Below are 17635 nucleotides of genomic sequence, written 5' to 3'. Positions count from 1 at the left end.
GAGTATGACAGGAAGTCAATAAGACGCAGGAGGCGGGCCCCGCCCCCTCAGGATGGCTTTGCCTGGGCTCTGGCTGCCTCTCCATTCCCAGACCCCCTCCCTCCGTGGACCTTGAGTGACACCTGTTTCTGAGTCCCCTGGGTCAATAAAAGCACTGCTCTGACAGCCAGGAAATTTTACAAGGAGCAGTCAGGCTTCAAGGTGGTGGGAAGCCGCCGTGGCTGCCAGACGTGGGAACGAGAAAGCGCCCAGGAATGTGCCCAGGAGAACAGCTGCAGGAGGATCAGAGCGAGAGGGAGGCCTGGAGCCAGCTCGGATATCACCTCGGTTAGGAGGGGAGGGAATGAGATGAGCTGGCTGCTGCCTCCCGCCTCTTTCCCCTTGGGGTCTCCCTCAAAGGAAGCGAAGGGCCCCTAATCTGGGAGTGGGGACAGGAGACGGAGGGGTGTCCGCTGGGTCCTGGAGTGCTGAAACGTCCCTTGCTTCTAGGATTGTCCCAGTGGCTTTCAAATTTCAGCTTGTGACTCAGCTTGTTCATTTCCCTGGATGGAAAGGACGTGGGTTTTGCCAGCAGCTGGGCCTGGCTCAGCCCCCATCCAGCTTGTGTCCCTGGGCATGTTGCTTCTCTGAACTTCCAGTTTCTGCACCCGTGGCTTGCAGGGGGTGACCATGCTGACCCGACAAGGTGGTCTGAGCTTCCACTAGGTCATGTTTGAGAAGCAGCCCCAGCAATGCCACTGGCACCAAGTGGGTGCCGGGCGAAGGCTGGCTCCTCTTGGATGGAAGTGCCCACTGTCAGCAGTTTGGGGTGGCCCCTCTGCAGGCCACTCTGACTCCCTGAGCACTGCTTAGATTCTGGTAATGGGGATCTTTCCCCTCTCTCTATGCCTCCCCATCCATGGAGGAGACAGCCTGGGAATGGATTCCCACAAGAGCTGTTCATCATGACTTGTCCCAGCTCTTCCTCCTCCATCCCCAACCCTCCAGCCTCAGGCCCTCCAGCCAGGCCCCCAGAGAGGCTCCTGCACTTGAAGAACAACTGTAGGCCTCCTGGAATCCGAGAGTTTGGCCTGGGGAGGTAAGGCAATGTCCCCAGGCCCCCTGCAGCAGGCCTTTGCCCCTCAACCCACCGACAGAGGGCAGGCGGGGCAGTCCTCAAGCGCTCACGAGGCTCTTGTTCTTATCCCCTCTTCCTTCCCACACACTGAGGCCGTGGAGGGGATGTTCAGGGTCTTCGGGGGCTGCCCACCCTGCCCTGATGCATCTAACCTGCCAGGAACTGGCCTGCCCGACCTACTTCCATGCTCCGGTAACGGGACACTCATCATCCATCTGAGGAAGCTAGGCTTGTTTGGAAGTCTTCCTCCTGATCACTTCCTCTACTCATCAGAGATTTGGAGATTTTTATACTCCCCGAACCCTCTCTTCTGGCTGAACTAATGCCCTCCCTCCGTCCCTTCTTTCTTTCTTTTTGTGAGATGGAGTCTCACTCTGTTGCCCAGGCTGGAGTGCAGTGGCGTGATCTTGGCTCACTGCAACCTCCACCTCCCAGGTTCAAGTGGCTCTCCTGCCTCAGCCTCCCGAGTAGCTGGGATTACAGGTGTGTGTCACCACGCCTGGCTAATTTTTGTGTTTTTAGTAGAGATGGGGTTTCGCCATGTTGGCCGGGCAGGTCTTGAACTCCTGACCTCAAGTGATCCACCCACCTCGGCCTCCCAAAGTGCTAGGATTACAGGTGTGAGCCACTATACCTGGCCTCCCTCCCTTCTTTCATCCTTCTTTCCCTTCCTCCTTCTTCCTTTTCTTCCCCCATTCCCTCTATCTCTCCCTCCATTCTTCCCTCCTCCTTGGACTGTCCAGCTCTCAGTCAACCAACATTTGCTGCCTACTAACTCTGCATCAAATGCTGGTGGCATTATTTGCCTACACAACCCCCTGAACCTGTCGTAAACCCCCCGAGGGGTCCCATTAAACCCACTGACCTTGGCCGTCCCAAACTTCTGAATACTCCAGAGGGAGTATACCTGCAGCACCAACACCGCAGGTGCCTCCTCACCTGCACACGCGCCTCTGTCAGCTTGGTCCTCTGCGCCAGCTCCTCGCGGGTGTAGATGTCCGGGTAGTGGGTCCTCTCAAAGGCCTTCTCCAGCTCCTCCAGCTGCTCGGCCGTGAATGTGGTCCGACTGCGGCGCTGCTTGCGCTTCAGTGGGAGGTCAGGTTCCGACTCCACATCCGAGCCCTCGTCCAGCCTGTTCCCTATAGCCGGAGGAGAGGGAGGGAGAGGGCAGGGGCTTAGAGAGATGGAAGGGTGCTGGGGTCTGGGAGGAGAGCACAAGGCACACTAGTGCCCACCTAGGACCCATCACTGCACTAAGGATCAGACTCCGCCCAAGTACAAGATAGAAGGATGTTCACCCTAGCATTGTTTGTCAATGTGAAGGATGGGAAGCAACCTCCATGCCCAACCCCAGAGTATTGCTTAAATACTTTCTTGTAAAATCTTTCCATTTAGGGAAAAACAAACAAACAAACAAAAAACAACAACAACAAAAAAACAGTTCCTTCTGGCTGGCCATTTTGTTTATTTCCACTGACATACAAGGATGTCCATGACATAAGACTCAAGGGATGGTTTCAGGGCGAGATACATTTGACAAAATCCATAGAGCTATATTCTCAGTTAAAAGAGCAGAATTTTACTGTATATTAACTATACCTCAATAATCCCGACTTTAAGAAAAAGGCATCCAGGTGTGGTGGGTCATGCCTGTAATCCCAGCATTTTGGGAGGCTGAGGGGGGAGGATTGCTTGAGCCCAGGAGTTCAAGACCAGCCTGGACAACATAGCAAGACCCCACCTCCAGAAAAAAGAAGAAAATTAGCTGGGTGTGGAAGTGCATGCCTGTAGTCCCAGATACTCAAGAGGCTGAGGTAGGAGAATTGCTTGAGCCTAGGAGTTCCAGGTTATAGTAAGCCAATCACACCATCACACTTCAGCCTGGACAACAGAGCAAGACCCTATCTCGACAAAAGAAAAAGTGCATGTGTCCAGAGCTGCCCATCAGGAAGCTTAGATTCCAGGCCTGGCTCTGCTCCTAAATGCTGGTGACCCTGGGATGGCCATCTCCCCTCCTCAGGCCTCACTTTCCCCATTTGTGACATGAAGAGTTTGGATTAGGTGACTTCCACTGACAAGCTCTCTCCGGGATGTCCCAGGGTCTCTGAGTGATTCCCCCAGGCTAGAGGAGACCTCACCTGAATGACCTTGGTCAAGGCCATGGACCCTACCCCATCATCCCCACTAATTTCCACCATGGAGACTGGGAGTGGGTGAAGGCCTTTTGCTTCTTGGGCCTGGGCCTGGAGATCCCAGAAGGTTGGAGCCAGCTCACTTCCCAGGCCTGGTTGGGGTTATCAGGCCAGGAATCTGCTTCAGCCCTGGGCCCAAGCTAGGGAGGCTGCAGGAAGCCCCTGCTCAGCCACCTTAGCTGTTGGGACTGAGACACCCAGGAATCAGCTCACTGTCCCCATCAATCCTGTGGCTCCTGCCCACCTCTGACCCAGCAGAGGGGATGCTAGCAGGGCATCTCCCAGCCAGGGCTCTGAAGCTGCCCCTCAGCAGCCCCTGGGGAGCTGTGGGAAGCATAGAGAAGAGGAAGCAGAAAGGAAGATGGAAAAGAGAGCAGACACTCAGAGGCTACCTTCCTTCCTCCCTACTCCTCTTCCTCCTTTTTCTCTTTTGCCTTCATTTCTTTCTCCCCCTTCCTCTCCTTCTCCATCTCTGGTATTCCTGGAAGCACTTTTATTTTTTGTCACTGACTCATTCACTCCCTCCCCCAAAGCATTTATTGAGTACCTGCTATGCACCCGAAGAGGCTAGGTATGCAGTGGGCAAGGTAGGACCTGAGCCCTGGGCTTGGAGCACTCAGCCTGGGTCAAGCTAGAAGAGCCTGGGAGACCTTGTGCTCACATCAGAGATGGGAGAAGCTGAGTCCCAGAAAGGTAATGTGAGGTTCACTCAAACTGTGCTCCCCGCCCCTGACCCCTTCCACCAATACAAAGATCCCTTCCTCCCAATCGCTTCAAGTGTTAATTACAGGAATAGGCCTAGGCCCCTCCCCCAAGGGGCAACCCCCTCCTCCCCGCAACAAAAACAAAGAGAAACTAGTACTGCCTTACATGTTAAGTGGAGGTAAAGGGAAGGGCACTGCAGGCAGAGGGGAAAGCACATGCAAACACCTGGTGTGTCAAAAGGCATGCTGGGTAATTTAATCATGGGGCCACATTCATAGCCAGGAAGCTGGTGGGTGTAGCCCAGGGGTGTGGGAGGTCATGCGCCTGGAGGGTCTTCCGTCTTGGCGATTCCTCTCTGCCCTGGGCCCACTTCCTTCCATCCTGCTATCTTGTCCGTTGGAAAGTTATCCTTGCGTTTTTTTGGCCAGTGCCAGGTGGTCTCTGACTGTGACGCTGTGCCACACAGCGAAGGAATGGATTGCAAGGGAGTCCTGCCTTCATCGTGGCCTGCCTCATCCCCAAGGGCAGAGACCTGGGGTCAGATATAACCCCTGCCCTTGCTTTTCCTGCCAGGGCTCTGCCCTTGCCTTTCCTGCCAGGGCTGCCAGTTACCCAGCCCCCCAGTCACTGTGGGGAGACCACAGTGGGCACAGCTGCCATCCTGGGGCCCCTTCCCCACCATGTCTGGGGCTCAGAGCCAAATACAACTAATGCTAAGGATTCAATTCCTGAAATGCACTGCATAACCTCAGTGTTCTGACGGTGACAACGAAAGCCAGCCCTTGGGGCTTCAGAAGAAGGAAGCAGGCATTTGTCTGGCAGGCAGGGAGGCCAGCCCGTGGATGGGGAATGGGGCACCAGATTCAGTTCTCCAGTGAGGACACTTGAGCTCAGAGAGCAGCTGAGGGGGATGGGGACTAGAGGTGCAGGGAGTGCAGTCTCTGGGCAGAGACTGTCCTCAGAGCTGTGAGGTCAAAGATGAGGACAGACACAGGCCCTACCCTCAGAAAGCCCCAGTCTGATGGAGGAGGCACAGCCTTTTCCTGGGGGAAATCCTAGTCTTTCTTATTTATTTTTTATTTTTATATTTTTGAGATGGAGTTTTGTTCTGTCGCCCAGGCTGGAGTGCAGTGGCGCCATCTCTGCTCACTGCAGCCTCCGCCTCCCGGGTTCAAATGGTTCTCATGCCTCACCCTCCTGAGTAGCTGGGACTACAGGCACACATGCCACCATGGCCGGCTAATTTTTGTGTTTTTCGTAGAGACGGAGTTTTGCCATGTTGGCCAGGCTGCTCTCGAACTCTGGTCTTGAACTCCTGACCTCAGGTGATCCGCCTGCCTCGGCCTCCCAAATTGCTGGGATTACAGGCATGAGCCACCATGCCTGGCCTGGAAATACTAATCTGGCTGACTCTCCATCCAATTCTAGAGCAGTGCTATCCAATAGAAGTTTCTGCGATGACAGAAACGTTCTAGATTCGCAGTGTTCAATGTGGCAGTACTAGCTACATGGGATTCTGAGCACCTGAAACTTTCCTACTGCAACTGAAGAACTTTGTCTTTCATTGATTTAATTTTAATTCAAATTTACATAGTCACACGTGGCTGGTGGCCACCACTGAGGCCAGCACAGTCGGATACAGTCATTAACACAGTTGTTCTCTCTTCTTCACAAAGAGAGGGCAGGCCCCACGCTCGCAGCTTCCCGTGTGCAAGTCTCTAGGTAGAATTTAACAACGTTGCTTGTTTTTATGCTATTTATGGTTTTTATGGTTCCCACCTATTTATAGGAAATGATACTCATTTCCATTTATAAGAGCATTAGTATCCTTGAATTAGGTTTTTAAAGGTGCTTTTGGATATAGTAAAATATTAAGGAAATAATAGGACAAGATACAGTTGTGACCAAAATCATGGCTGCAGTTAGCAAAGGACCAACATTTGCTTTATGCCACTGAGAGATAAAATTCAAAGTGCTTCTGCCGAGCCCCCAGCCTCAGTGCCCTCCCATGCTTCAGCTGATCCCTCAGTCCTGCAAGTCACCTGCAGCTTTCTAGACTCACCATGGAGTTCTGGGTCTAATTCCTTCCTGTCTCCTTGTCTCTCCCACTCCTTATTCTGCAGGGATCTGGGGGAACTCCGTGGATCCAAAGGGATGCCCAGACCGAAGCCCAGACTAGGGAAGGCCAAGCAGGGCCCACAGGTCTCTCTTGTCCGAAAGGATCTGGCATGACCCTCTTGGATGCTGGAGGTTGCCATAACAACCCTCTGGACACTGAGTGGGGAAGGCAGAGCTCTGTCTTGCTGCCCACTAAGATCCAGAGAGATCTCAAGAGAACAGAACTGCAGTTTGTGACTTCAACCCCTGAAAAAGAACTTCCACCACCTGCCTTGGCCAAGCTCAGGGGAAGACACCCCCATTTTAGAAACCTCTGTGCCAGCCTTCGTAGGTCTGTGAAGCTGGGACTATTGACTCTTTTACAAATAGGTATACTGAGGCTCAGAGATGTTCAGTCACTTGGATGGAGGACACACAGCCAGTGAGCCCTGGAGAGGGATTGGCGGGAAGGGACAGATTGGAAGGGAGTTTGAGGGTCCTCTGGGACAGCCCTGGTCTAATCAGGAATCCTGGTCTCAGCAGCCTGAGACCTGGCTTGTGGGCTCTGCCTTTCCCTAGCTGTGTGGTCTTGGACAGTCGCTCTCCTTCTTAGCACCTTGGTTTTCTCAGCTATAAAAATGAAGATAACAATATATCCTTGTATGCCTCCCTGGATGGCTTTGAGAATGGAATGAGATAAAGATGATGGGGCCTGGTGTGGTGGCTCATGTCTGTAATCCCAGCACTTTGGGAGGCGGAGGCAGGTGGATCACCTGAGGTCAGGAGTTCAAGACCACCCTGGGCAACATAGTGAAACCCCTTCTCTACTAAAAATACAAAAATTAGCCGGGCATGATGGTACGCACCTGTAATCCCAGCTACCTGAGAGGCTGAGGCAGGAGAATCACTTCAATCTGGGAGGTGGAGGCTGCAGTGAGCTGAGATCACGCCACTGCACTTCACCCAGGGCAACAGAGCAAGACTCTGTCTCAAAAAGTAAAAATGAAAAATAATAATAAAATAAAATAAAGATGATAGGAGTAATTTGCAACTTCAAGGACCCACGAAGGCTATTACTATTGTTGATGATGAGGACAATGACGGTGGTGATAACAGAAAAGGAAACAGGGTGGGGAGTACAGGGCCAAAGCAGTGTGAGAAGACACAAAGAGCCCCAATGCTACCACATCAACCTCACTTCAGCTTCCTGCACCCCCATTTTCTTAGGGTGCCCTTCCCCCTCCCCACCTCTGAAAACCCTTTAGCCTCAGAGTTAATCAACAGGATTAGGGGGAATTGGCCACAGAGGCCCTGCTGGTTGGGGTTGAGTCTTCTGTGTACCAAACGTTGGTACCTTGGTGAAGTCTGGGCAGCTGGTTCGGGGAGGGGGATGTGGGGGGAGTGAACATGGGAACGCATTCATTAAATGGCAGCCAGATTCGGGGTGCGCAGTGGGGGAGCAGCCTCATGGCCAGCCTCGGCTCCTGCCCTCGCGCTCTCAAACAGCTAAGGAATGGGATGGTCCCAGGGGGTGCTGGTCTGGAGATTGCCCCAAAAGAGAAGGATACAGGGAGAGACGCTCACTCTGAGTTCCTGGATCCTGTCTCTAGTTGGGGATGTGGAGCAGTCCGTACTGAGCAAAGGAGAATTGCGGCTCCTGCCTGAGAGACCTCCCAGTCTCATGGGGGAAAAGCAGCCTCTGCTTTAGGAAGCTCCCAGTCGGAGAGAGGAGGTATCACCTTGTCCCAGGGATTTTCCAGTCCAGTGGAGGAAACACTGCCAGATGAACCGGGGCACAGGACAGACGTAAAACATCAAGGCAGCTTGTGACTCGTTAAAGCAGCAGAGCCTCGGGACAGAATGAGGGGCAGGAGGTGCTGAGAGCCATTTGCGTTGTCAAAGCTTTGGGGTGGGCAGGAGCAAGTTCAGCTCTAGGCAGAGTCTGGCCCAGGCTGAGGTGATGATCGTGATGGTGATGGTGATGGTGATGATGATGGTGATGGTGATGGTGGTGGATGGAAGGTTGCTGGGGGCAGCTCTCATCCTCTCTCCCCCAGCCTTTGCCTCTCCCTTCAAAGCCTCCTTTCACAGCTACTGACCTCCGGAAGCCATCACTGACTGCCAGCGTGTGCCAGGAAGCCTCAGCCACGCCAGCAAGGCCTCAACAACCATGGGCTCTGCCCACGTGTCCCCACTCACCGCGCCATCCCATACAGTTCCCTGTCCAGCCACTCATGGCTTCTGTGAGTGAGTGAGCCAGGTGGGTCTTGCTTTGATGCCTTTGAACATGAGCTTCCTCTGCTCAGAGCGCTTTCTCTCTTCCTGGGAGTGCTCACCCAGCACCATCCAGCTCTTGGGCCACCTCCCCCAGCAAGGCTTCCTGGGCCCATCCAAGGTGATTTCAGTTCCCCTTCTTGGTGTTCTCAAAGCTCATCAGGAGACACTGAACTAGACTGTTTATGGGTCTGTGGGTCTCACTGGGCTGGGAGATCCTTGAGTGCGGTAGGGACTATGCCTGGGACACAGCATGTGCTCAGTAAAGGCCTCTTGAATGAATAGAGCTTGGCAGAGCTTGGCAAAGTCTCTCTTGAACTCTGACACACTGCAGCAGTCACCCCCCTGCACTTGCGCACAGCGCTCTACAGTTTACAAGCCCTTTTGTTGTCCCAACACAGTCTCTCCCAATAAGGGGAGGGGAAGGCAGGCAGTGTTATCCCCATTCTACAGATGTTCAGTGGAGTCTCAGGGCAGTGAGGCTGCAAAGTAAACCCAGGACTCAGGACTCCCAGCCCGGAGAAGGCCAATTTGGCTATAGCAAGTTCCCGGGTGATGGAAAATTCCATTTCTGGTCCTGAAAACCAGTGTGGCTTCTCTTCCATCCCCAACCTTTCCCTCCTCCCTCTTTTACCAGAGGAAAAGCCTTGAAATAAGGTGGCCACAATCTCTGGATCTACCCAGGTCACAGAGGACCAGGAGGGAGCTGACCCATTTCTAAATCACCCATCCCAGATCAGTGGAGGCCGGCAGTGGCCCCGAGGTTTGGGGTCCTTCTCTCAGCCTCCCTCACACCCTCCGGAAACCTTCCCACCCCTACTTCTGCGCTCCTCTCTCCCGCAGCCTCCCAACCCAGCTTTTATTACAGTTTAACATAGGCCCCGGCGTGGAGCTGCGGCAGAGAAACGAATCACATAATAGTTGATATGCGTTTTAATCAAGTAATTCGGGCAGAGCTGAGAGCTGGCCAGTGTGGGCCAGGCGTCCCTGAATACCAAACAGGCCTGGGCACAGGTCTCAGAAAATGGAAAAGTCATTTACAGCTCAGCTGGGGGCCCAGCAAGCTGGAGCCACGGCAGGAGCCCTCCCTGCCCCTCCGAGAGGGAACCGCTCAGCTGTAACCAGCGCACAGTGCATGGGGCTCGGGCATGGCTGCGGGAGTCAGGCCGCACACAAGGACAGGGCAATGGATGATCAGACAGAGAGGCAGGAGCTTGGAATCCAAGTTAAACCTCCCGGGGGCCCAGGAAAGGATGAAGCATCCCACTGCAGTCCACCTCTTCTGCTCACACTCCTCTTGGGTGCTCATCTCAGCATTGGGCACCACACCCAGCCAGCACTGTTCTTAATCCTTCCTCCTCTCCCTTCACGCCTCTCATGCAGCCAGCCTAGCACAGGAGATCCCGAGTCCCTGTTAGCTTGGAACCTGTCCTGGCATCTGCCCACGCCATCTCTTCCTGGACTCCAGCCACCACCTTCTCCCCCAGCAATGGCAGGGCTTTGCACAGGCTGTGCCCTCTGCCCATGCCCCGCCCCACCCTCCTCATGGCCTGGTGAACCCCTGCAGTTTGCAGCTGGTCAGGGCACGAAGAATGGGCGCTGAGGAGCACAGGCTCTGGGCTCAGTCTGGCTGGATTCTGTGGCCCCCACATGTGAAAACACAGATAATAACAGAGACACCCTCGACCCTCCCTCAGCACATATCACAGTCAGATGTGTTATGTATTGTTTTGTCATCTGTCCCCAGCACCCATCAACCACCCACTGAACACTCCACAAGGATGGGCATTATTGTTATTATTATTTTTGAGACAGTCTTCCTGTGTTGCCCATGCTTGAGTGCAGTGGCTTGATCTCAGCTCACTGCAACCTCCGCCTCCCAGGCTCAAGTGATTCTCATGCCTTAGCCTCCCGAGTAGCTGGGATTATAGGCATCCACCACCACGCCTGACTAATTTTTGTATTTTTAGCAGAGACAAGGTTTTGCCATTTTGGCCAGGCTGGTCTCAAACTCCTGACCTCAGATGATCCACCCACCTCAGCCTCCCACAGTGCTGGGATTACAGGCATGAGCCACCGCACCCGGCCAATGGGCATTCTTGACTGTCCTTTTGTTCGTTGCCAAATCTCCAATGCTCGGCACAAAATAGACACTCAAATATTTGTTGCATGAATGAATGGATGATAAAATGACTCGGTATCTTGCGGCACATAAAGTAGTGCTGGGTTGTTAACAACTGAATGTTCAAAGAAAACGAAATTTAGAAAAACAACAGTGCTGGGGACAGGTAAGCCTTCCTCTGTGCTCTGGGTCTAAGGTATCCATAGCTGCATTCTCATTGCTGAGACAGAGCAAAACTATCCACGCTTGATTCATTTCAAATGTGTCTGTGCACTCACTCAGTCCCAGTATCTGGAAGTTCAAAGGTGAAATCAGCCCAGCCCTACTCTGGGGGTGCAGAGGAGATGGGTGGAGGGGAGGTCAGGTCCTGGATGGAGCCACTGAGCCAACCGTCTGACCAGTTGGCCCTGCTCTGGTTTCTGGCTGTACCTGACCACTTTCCTGATCCCCACCCACTTCCCCCACACACGTAATCCTCTGTCCTGGTGAGCAGGGACCCCAGCCAGGTGCCCTGCCCCATCCAGGCAGCTGGGCAGCGGTGCAGGGACAGGTGGAGAAGGGGATTTATTGAGGGTACAGGAGCAGGGAGGGGGCTCTGCACATTCCCCTTGAGACCCATCCTTGACAGATGGGATCTCCATCAACTCCCTAGGTCCTGCCCACCCCGCCCCCACAGCCCGGCAGCACCTCCTCTCTCCCCTTCCCAGGCAGGCCCAGGAGGGGCCGAGAATGTCTTAAGGCCACAGCACATCTGGGGAGTCCATTATCTCCAACCCTTGGACCAAGGCTACACCACCAAGTTGCTGGCCCCAGAGGAGGGGACGGCAAGCTCAGAGTCTCAGGGACTTGCCCAGGGCCACTGTCCAGAAGGTGGCAGGGTGGGATTCTAATGTGGGGTTTTCCAGGGCTGGAGTCCTGCCCACTTCAGGCTGCTCCCCCCATCCCCAATTCTCCACTGGGAAGAAGACAGAGTGAGCTGGCATTGATCCAGGGGGGAACACTTCTTGCTTCTTCTCGAAGGGGATTCTAGAAAGGGGGCAACATGGCTCCTCCCCCTCCATGGGGCCCAACAGCTGGCAAAGGGCGAGACTCCTCCTTGCTGACATCTGAAGGGTCCCACTGGCCCCTAACCAGAACCCAGGCCTTAGGCTCCATGGCCAGGTCCTCTGGCTGCCCCAGAGGCCTCCTGGGGGCTGGGAAGCAATGGTAACGTGAGGATCCCAATAGGCTCTGCCTGACTCCAAATCCTACGCTGTCTCCCAGTGACTGAGAGAAGCCCACAGGTTTAATTTCACTCTCCCAACTCAAGGAAAGGAGGGAGGGAGGAGAGTGTCTTTAGGAAAGCCAGAGTTGGACTCTTACCTTGTTCACAAAACTTGACAAAACTTTTTCTTCTCCAGGGGGCTCCCATCGAAACCCACCAGGCCGGATTTTAAAATTCTAAGCCTGGCCGGGCACAGTGGCCCACACCTGTAATCCCAGCACTTTGGGAGGCCAAGGCAGGTGGATCATCTGAGGTCAGGAGTTCGAGACCAGCCTGACCAACATGGTGAAACCCCGTCTCTACTAAAAATACAAAATTAGCCAGACATGGTGGTGCATGCCTGTAATCCCAGCTACTCAGGAGGCGGAGGCTGAACAATCACTTGAACCCGGGAGGCAGAGGTTGCAGTAAGCCGAGATTGTGCCATTGCACTCCAGCCCGGGCAACAAGAATGAAACTCCGTATCAAAAAATAAATAAAATAAAATGAAATGAAATAAAATTCTAAGCCCTAGGTAGATGAATTTGCACCACAAAATCAGATGCAAGGGGAAACTGCAGTGGGGTATTCTCTGATCCTGGCCCTGTGCTAGCAGCACGGTACTGTCGTTAGACACTAGAGGGCACTGTGTATACATTCCTGCCAGGAAAGAGCCTTTCTAGGAAGAAGGAAGTAGTACTGCTGGAAATGGTACTGTGTAGTTGCATGGACAGAATTCAGAGCCCTGTATTCTCGTGGCAGACCCAGAGCTCTTTCTTCTGCACCAAGCTGTGAACCAAGCACAAAGCACATATGGGAGATGAAGCAAGAGGTTGAAGCTGAAGATGTCATGAGGACCCTTCTAACTCGGTCTCTTTAACATGCTGGTGCCCTGTGCAGCTAATATGGAGTTTCAGAAGGGGTGGCAGCTATAGATTAGTGAGGAGGACGAGGTGGGACATTTTAAGAGGGCACCTTGGGGGGTAGGGGCAGGCCCACTCTATGAGGAGCTCAGCTCAAAATCTTTTTTTTTTTTTTTTGACGGAGTTTTGCTCTTGTTGCCCAGGCTAGAGTGCAATGGTGCAATCTCAGCTCACCGCAACCTCTGCCTCCTGGGTTCAAGTGGTTCTCCTGCCTCAGCCTCCCAAGTAGCTGGGATTACAGGCATGCACCACCATGCCCAGCTAACTTTGTATTTTTAGTAGAGAGTGGGTTTCTCCATGTTGGTCAGGCTAGACTTGAACTCCTGACCTCGGGTGATCTGCCCGCTTCAGCCTCCCAAAGTGCTGGGATTACAGGCGTGAGCCACTGTGCCCGGCTCAAAATCTTTTACACTCTTCCTGTGACTTTAAGTCCATCTTGAAATTACTCACTAGTTCTCATTCACTTCTCTCGTGGGTTATCTCAATCATTTACTCACCCAAGTTATTTAAGCAGCAGGGAGAGCAACGATTGTGCTGGGCAGAGCAGAGGTCACCATGCTGCTCCTGAAGGGCTTGCCCGCTTGGTCCTGTCTTACAGAGTATGGTGGAGGAAGCAAGGGCTGGCACTGGGGGAGAGGTGAGAAGAGTAGAGGCAGTGGGGTCAGACGGACCTGGGTTTGAGTTCGGAATCTGCCTCCCACCAGCCATAACTCCTGGGTATGTTTAAGTCCTGAGCCTCATTCTTGTTATTTCTAAATGGTGAGAGTGGTGGGAGGCAGAAAGGAGGAGGGGACGTGAGGAAAACTGGATGGAGGCTGAGCTCCCAGCCTTGTGTATGACGGGTGCTCCTGGGCTGGCCAGCCTGCCAGCCACCACTCCCAGACCCAGTCTCTCCTCTCCTTCAGAACGGAAGCCTGGCAGGTGGGGAGTTGGCACTCTGGGCTCATCCATAACCTGCTGTGTGACCCTGAGCATGTCACTTGTCACTTGTCCTCTTGGAATCTCTATTTGCTTATCCATCCCCTGGGAATAAGAGCTGCCACTCTGCCTATTCCCTAGGGTACTGATGCAGCTCCAGGGGTGAGAAACTTGAGAAATACACAGACAGAGGTACCCTTGATACAACTGTCCCAGACTCCCACTAACTTAGGAAAGTAACTTCATCCCTCTGGGCCTCAATTTCTTCATCTGTAAAATGAGGACAAGAATAGTACCAACCCCACAGAGTTGTCATGCTTGAAGATGAAAGTAATTACTGCAAGGCAAGAACAGTTCCAGGTACTCAGTAAACTCCCAACCCATGTTAGCTGTTACTGTTGCTGCTATTGTTATTATTGGCCCCTCCATGTAGTGTGGATCTATTTTACTTCTGTATCTCTCAGAGGCAAGCACATTTGCCTGGCACAAAACATAAAGGCAAGGAATGAATGCATGGATGAATGAATGAACAAATGACTGAATGAATGAACACGCCTTTGTCATCCTTTCCTTATTCTTCCACGGTGGAGGCTTTGCACACCCCAAGCCACGCCCAGAGACCCCACAACCATCCCATCCCATCCTTTTCCCGGAAATCTGTCTTGGATGCAAAATGTACCTATAGAGAGGAGGGGGCCAGGTGGTCTCAGGTAAATGATTCAGTCGTAGCATAAATGCTGGAGGCACTAAGGTGCCAGAGGAAGACAGACACCCAGGAAGCTGGAGCAGGGGAGGCCTAAGGAGAGGTTTCAAAATCAGCAGAGGGGAAAGAGCAGCAGCTGGGGCTCCAGTGGCCAGACGAAGCTGCCCGGCATGGCGAGGAAAAGGCAGCCTGACCACCCATCCGCGCCCCACAAAGCAGCTGTGAAAGGACCATATGCCTGAGAGGCCAAGCCTGCGGGACCCTCCTTCTCCCCCTCCCCATGCCCTCACCCCTCCTCAGTGCTGGAGCCCTGGGAGACAGAGGGGCTGTGTCCAGCTGGAAAGTTGTTTGGAGGTGGAGATGGAAAATGGCTTTGGGCTTCCTCCCTCTGTCCATGTAACTCCCTGCTTCCGGGCTCAGCCATGAAGAAGGACTTAAACCTGGGGCTCACTGTACCCTGAAGACGGGGCTCTGTGAACCCATGCAGCATCCCCCAGTGGGGCTGGGTGTGAAGGCCAGAGAAGCGTTCAAACCGCTGTAGTGTGCTTTGACCTTATGAAGGACATTTCCTGTAGCAAATCACATCACCTCACTACAACGCCCATCAGTATTTCTATTAGCCGCATTTTACAGGTGAGAAAACTGAGGCTCAAAGGGGTTAAGTAACTCAATGGCAGAGTGACAGTGAAGGCCAGGCAGCCGGTCTCAGAGCCCTCTTAACCATCGCGATGGGCACTTCTGAGCCTGCCATGCCAGGTCCCCTGCACTGGCTCAAACATGCCCACTCTGCAGAGCCGCTTCCAGCCTCCATACCGGCTTGTGCCCTGGGATGATACCTTCAAATTAGTCCCTGTTGTCTAACCCCACCATCCTCCCAATCTAGACATGAAGGCCACATAGTCCATGAAGCCCTCCAGGACTGCCACATCCAGAGAACTCTGCTTGAATCCCTGCGGCACTTGCTGCCCGTGCCATCTTCTAAGCCCTTGGTATCAATTCCTGCTGGAGGCTAATCATTAGCTTTTAGTGGATATGTGTGGAAAGTCCATCTCCCCACCAAACTGAGGACAGCCCAGGGTGGAGATGGTGCCTTTACAACAAGACAACAAGACTGGGAGTTCCTCGAGGATGGAAACTCTTAGTTTTTCTTATATTGGGCATTACCCAAGGGCAGGGTGACTAAGAACAGCTCTGCAGTTCCTATCATTCTAGAACGCCTTTTTTTTTTTTTTTTGAGACAGAGTTTTGCTCTTGTTGTCCAAGCTGGAGTGCAATGGCACGATCTCGGCTCACTGCAACCTCTGCCTCCCGGGTTCAAGCAATTCTCCTGCCTCAGCCTCTTGAGTAGATGGGATTACAGGCATGCACCACCATGCCCAGCTAATTTTGTATTTTTGATAGAAACGGGGTTTCTCCATGTTGTCAGGCTGGTCTCGAATTCCCAGCCTCAGGTGATCCACCCGCTTCGGCCTCCCAAAGTGCTGGGATTATAGGCGTAAGCCACTATGCCCGGCTAAATGCTTCTTTTCTTTCTCTTTTTTTGAGATGGAGTCTCGCTCTGTCACCCAGGCTGGAGTGCAGTGGTGCGATCTTGGCTCAATGTAACCTCCACCTCCCAGGTTCAAGCGTTTCTCCTGCCTCAGCCTCCCGAGTAGCTGGGACTACAGGCGAATGCCACCATGCCCAGCTAATTTTTGTATGCTTAGTAGAGACAGGGTTCCACCATATTGGTCAGGTTGGTCTTGAACTCCTGACTTCGTGATCTGCCCACCTCAGCCTCCCAAAGTGCTGGGATTACAGGCGTGAGCCACTGCGCCTGGCTAGAATCACAGTCTACAGGAACTGCAGCCATCAGTTAAATAAAGAAGCCACGGACCCTCATCATTACACACACAGCAATGAGAACTGATTAAGCTTCCCCAGAGTCAGAGCTTCTCCCCCAGGACTCTGTGCCAGTTTCTTTTCCTCCAGACTTATTTCTATGCTTCCAGCTTCCCGTCTATCCCCACACTTCTATCTTCCTTCAAATAGGCCTCCCAGGAGAACTCTGAAAGCTAACATTCTGTGCACCTAACAAGGTGTACAGAGAAGCATGTGCCCCACAGGTGTTTACCAAGCACCCAGCGGTGCCTCACAAACCACACTAACAAAAGCTACAGCAGTGAATGTTCATCGCGACGGGATCTAGGGGTCTCAGGATCCTGCCACCGTGAAAGAGAACCACTCTCCGAAAGATGGGCCTGCTGTGCGCCGGTCCTGGAGTGCTGATGAGAAAGTCAAGCAGGATCGCTGGAAACATAAGCCCGACACCCCCACTACCGGGGCAGTTGCTGTAATGGAGACCACGCCGCCCCCCCTTAGAAACAAAATCTCCAGCTGAGAAGCCCGCCCAATGAAACAGACTTCACCCTCTGGAGACACCAACACCAAAGCCATCAACTTGGTTATTTCCCCTGTTGCTGCCTCCAGGAATGCCAGATTAAAACACGAGTTGTCATGGTGGAAGTGTCCCCCAAATCAGCTACAATCAACCAGCACGCCCCACTTAGATGAGAGGACTCTTCACCTTGCCCAGAGGAGCATCCTCCAGGAGCCTGTGGGCTGGTTGTAAAGACGAGGGGGCTCGGGGTTGAAACCCTGAAGTTTGTCCCTGACTTCACCTCCAACTTGCTGTGTGACCTTTGCCGAGTCTAAACCCCTCTCTGAGCCGCATTTTCCCTACCCCTAAAACCAAGGGGTCTTCCTGGATCTCAAAGAACAACCTGAGAAGGGGCCTGGGCTGTATCTGATGGATAAACCCCACCTCCAGGGTTCAGGACAGTTCCGGGCATACAGTGGGGCTGGCTCTCAGCAATGCCTGTTGCTAGAGAAAGGATCATTGACTGGTGGGGGTGGTGAGGAGTTTCAGAAGGGACTAGGGTCCTAAGTTGCAGCGTGAGCTACAGGACACCCTGAGATCATCTGCTTCCTGTGGGGGAGGGGAAGGACCAATTTCATCACCCTCCCATTCTGCCTGGGGCCTGCCCTGCCTCCCAGGATCCCCCAATCCCCCTCTTTTTCCTCTTAGGAGAAGGCGGTGGGGAAGCCTTATCCTTCCCTTCCCCTCTCCTCCCCCAACTTCCCCTCCCCTCCCCTCCCCCAGCCACTCATGGGCCCCTTGTGTCTCCGGCTGGTCGCTGGGCAGCGAGAGGCCTTTCATGGTGCATTCTCCCGCGGCCCCCCTCCCCACCCTCTCTCCCCAGCAACCCCATCCTGTCGTGCCCCCATCAATCTACTGCAACCCAGCCCTCTCCAGCTGGCCTGGCTGGGCCGTTCCCAGGCGGAGCAGGTCCACTGTGGAA

At 53.5% G+C, this 17635-nt stretch overlaps 1 protein-coding gene across 6 annotated transcripts in view; it reads right to left on the bottom strand.

Moving 5' to 3' along the window:
• The window catches only part of PAX7 (paired box 7), a 117600-nt gene that overhangs the window by 54642 nt on the left and 45323 nt on the right, over positions 1-17635 (bottom strand). For all 6 annotated transcript variants that reach the window (XM_032760988.1, XM_032760986.2, XM_032760987.2 and 3 more), the window contains exon 5: positions 2057-2256. In XM_032760988.1, coding sequence (XP_032616879.1) covers positions 2057-2256 — 200 coding nt within the window. The remainder of the gene's footprint in view (positions 1-2056; positions 2257-17635) is intronic.

The sequence above is a fragment of the Hylobates moloch genome, unplaced genomic scaffold (assembly GCF_009828535.3).
Source record: "Hylobates moloch isolate HMO894 unplaced genomic scaffold, HMol_V3 SCAFFOLD_9, whole genome shotgun sequence".
Taxonomy (NCBI): domain Eukaryota; kingdom Metazoa; phylum Chordata; class Mammalia; order Primates; family Hylobatidae; genus Hylobates; species Hylobates moloch.
Note: the sequence above shows the minus strand (reverse complement) of the source record. Positions and strands in the feature narration are given on the sequence as shown.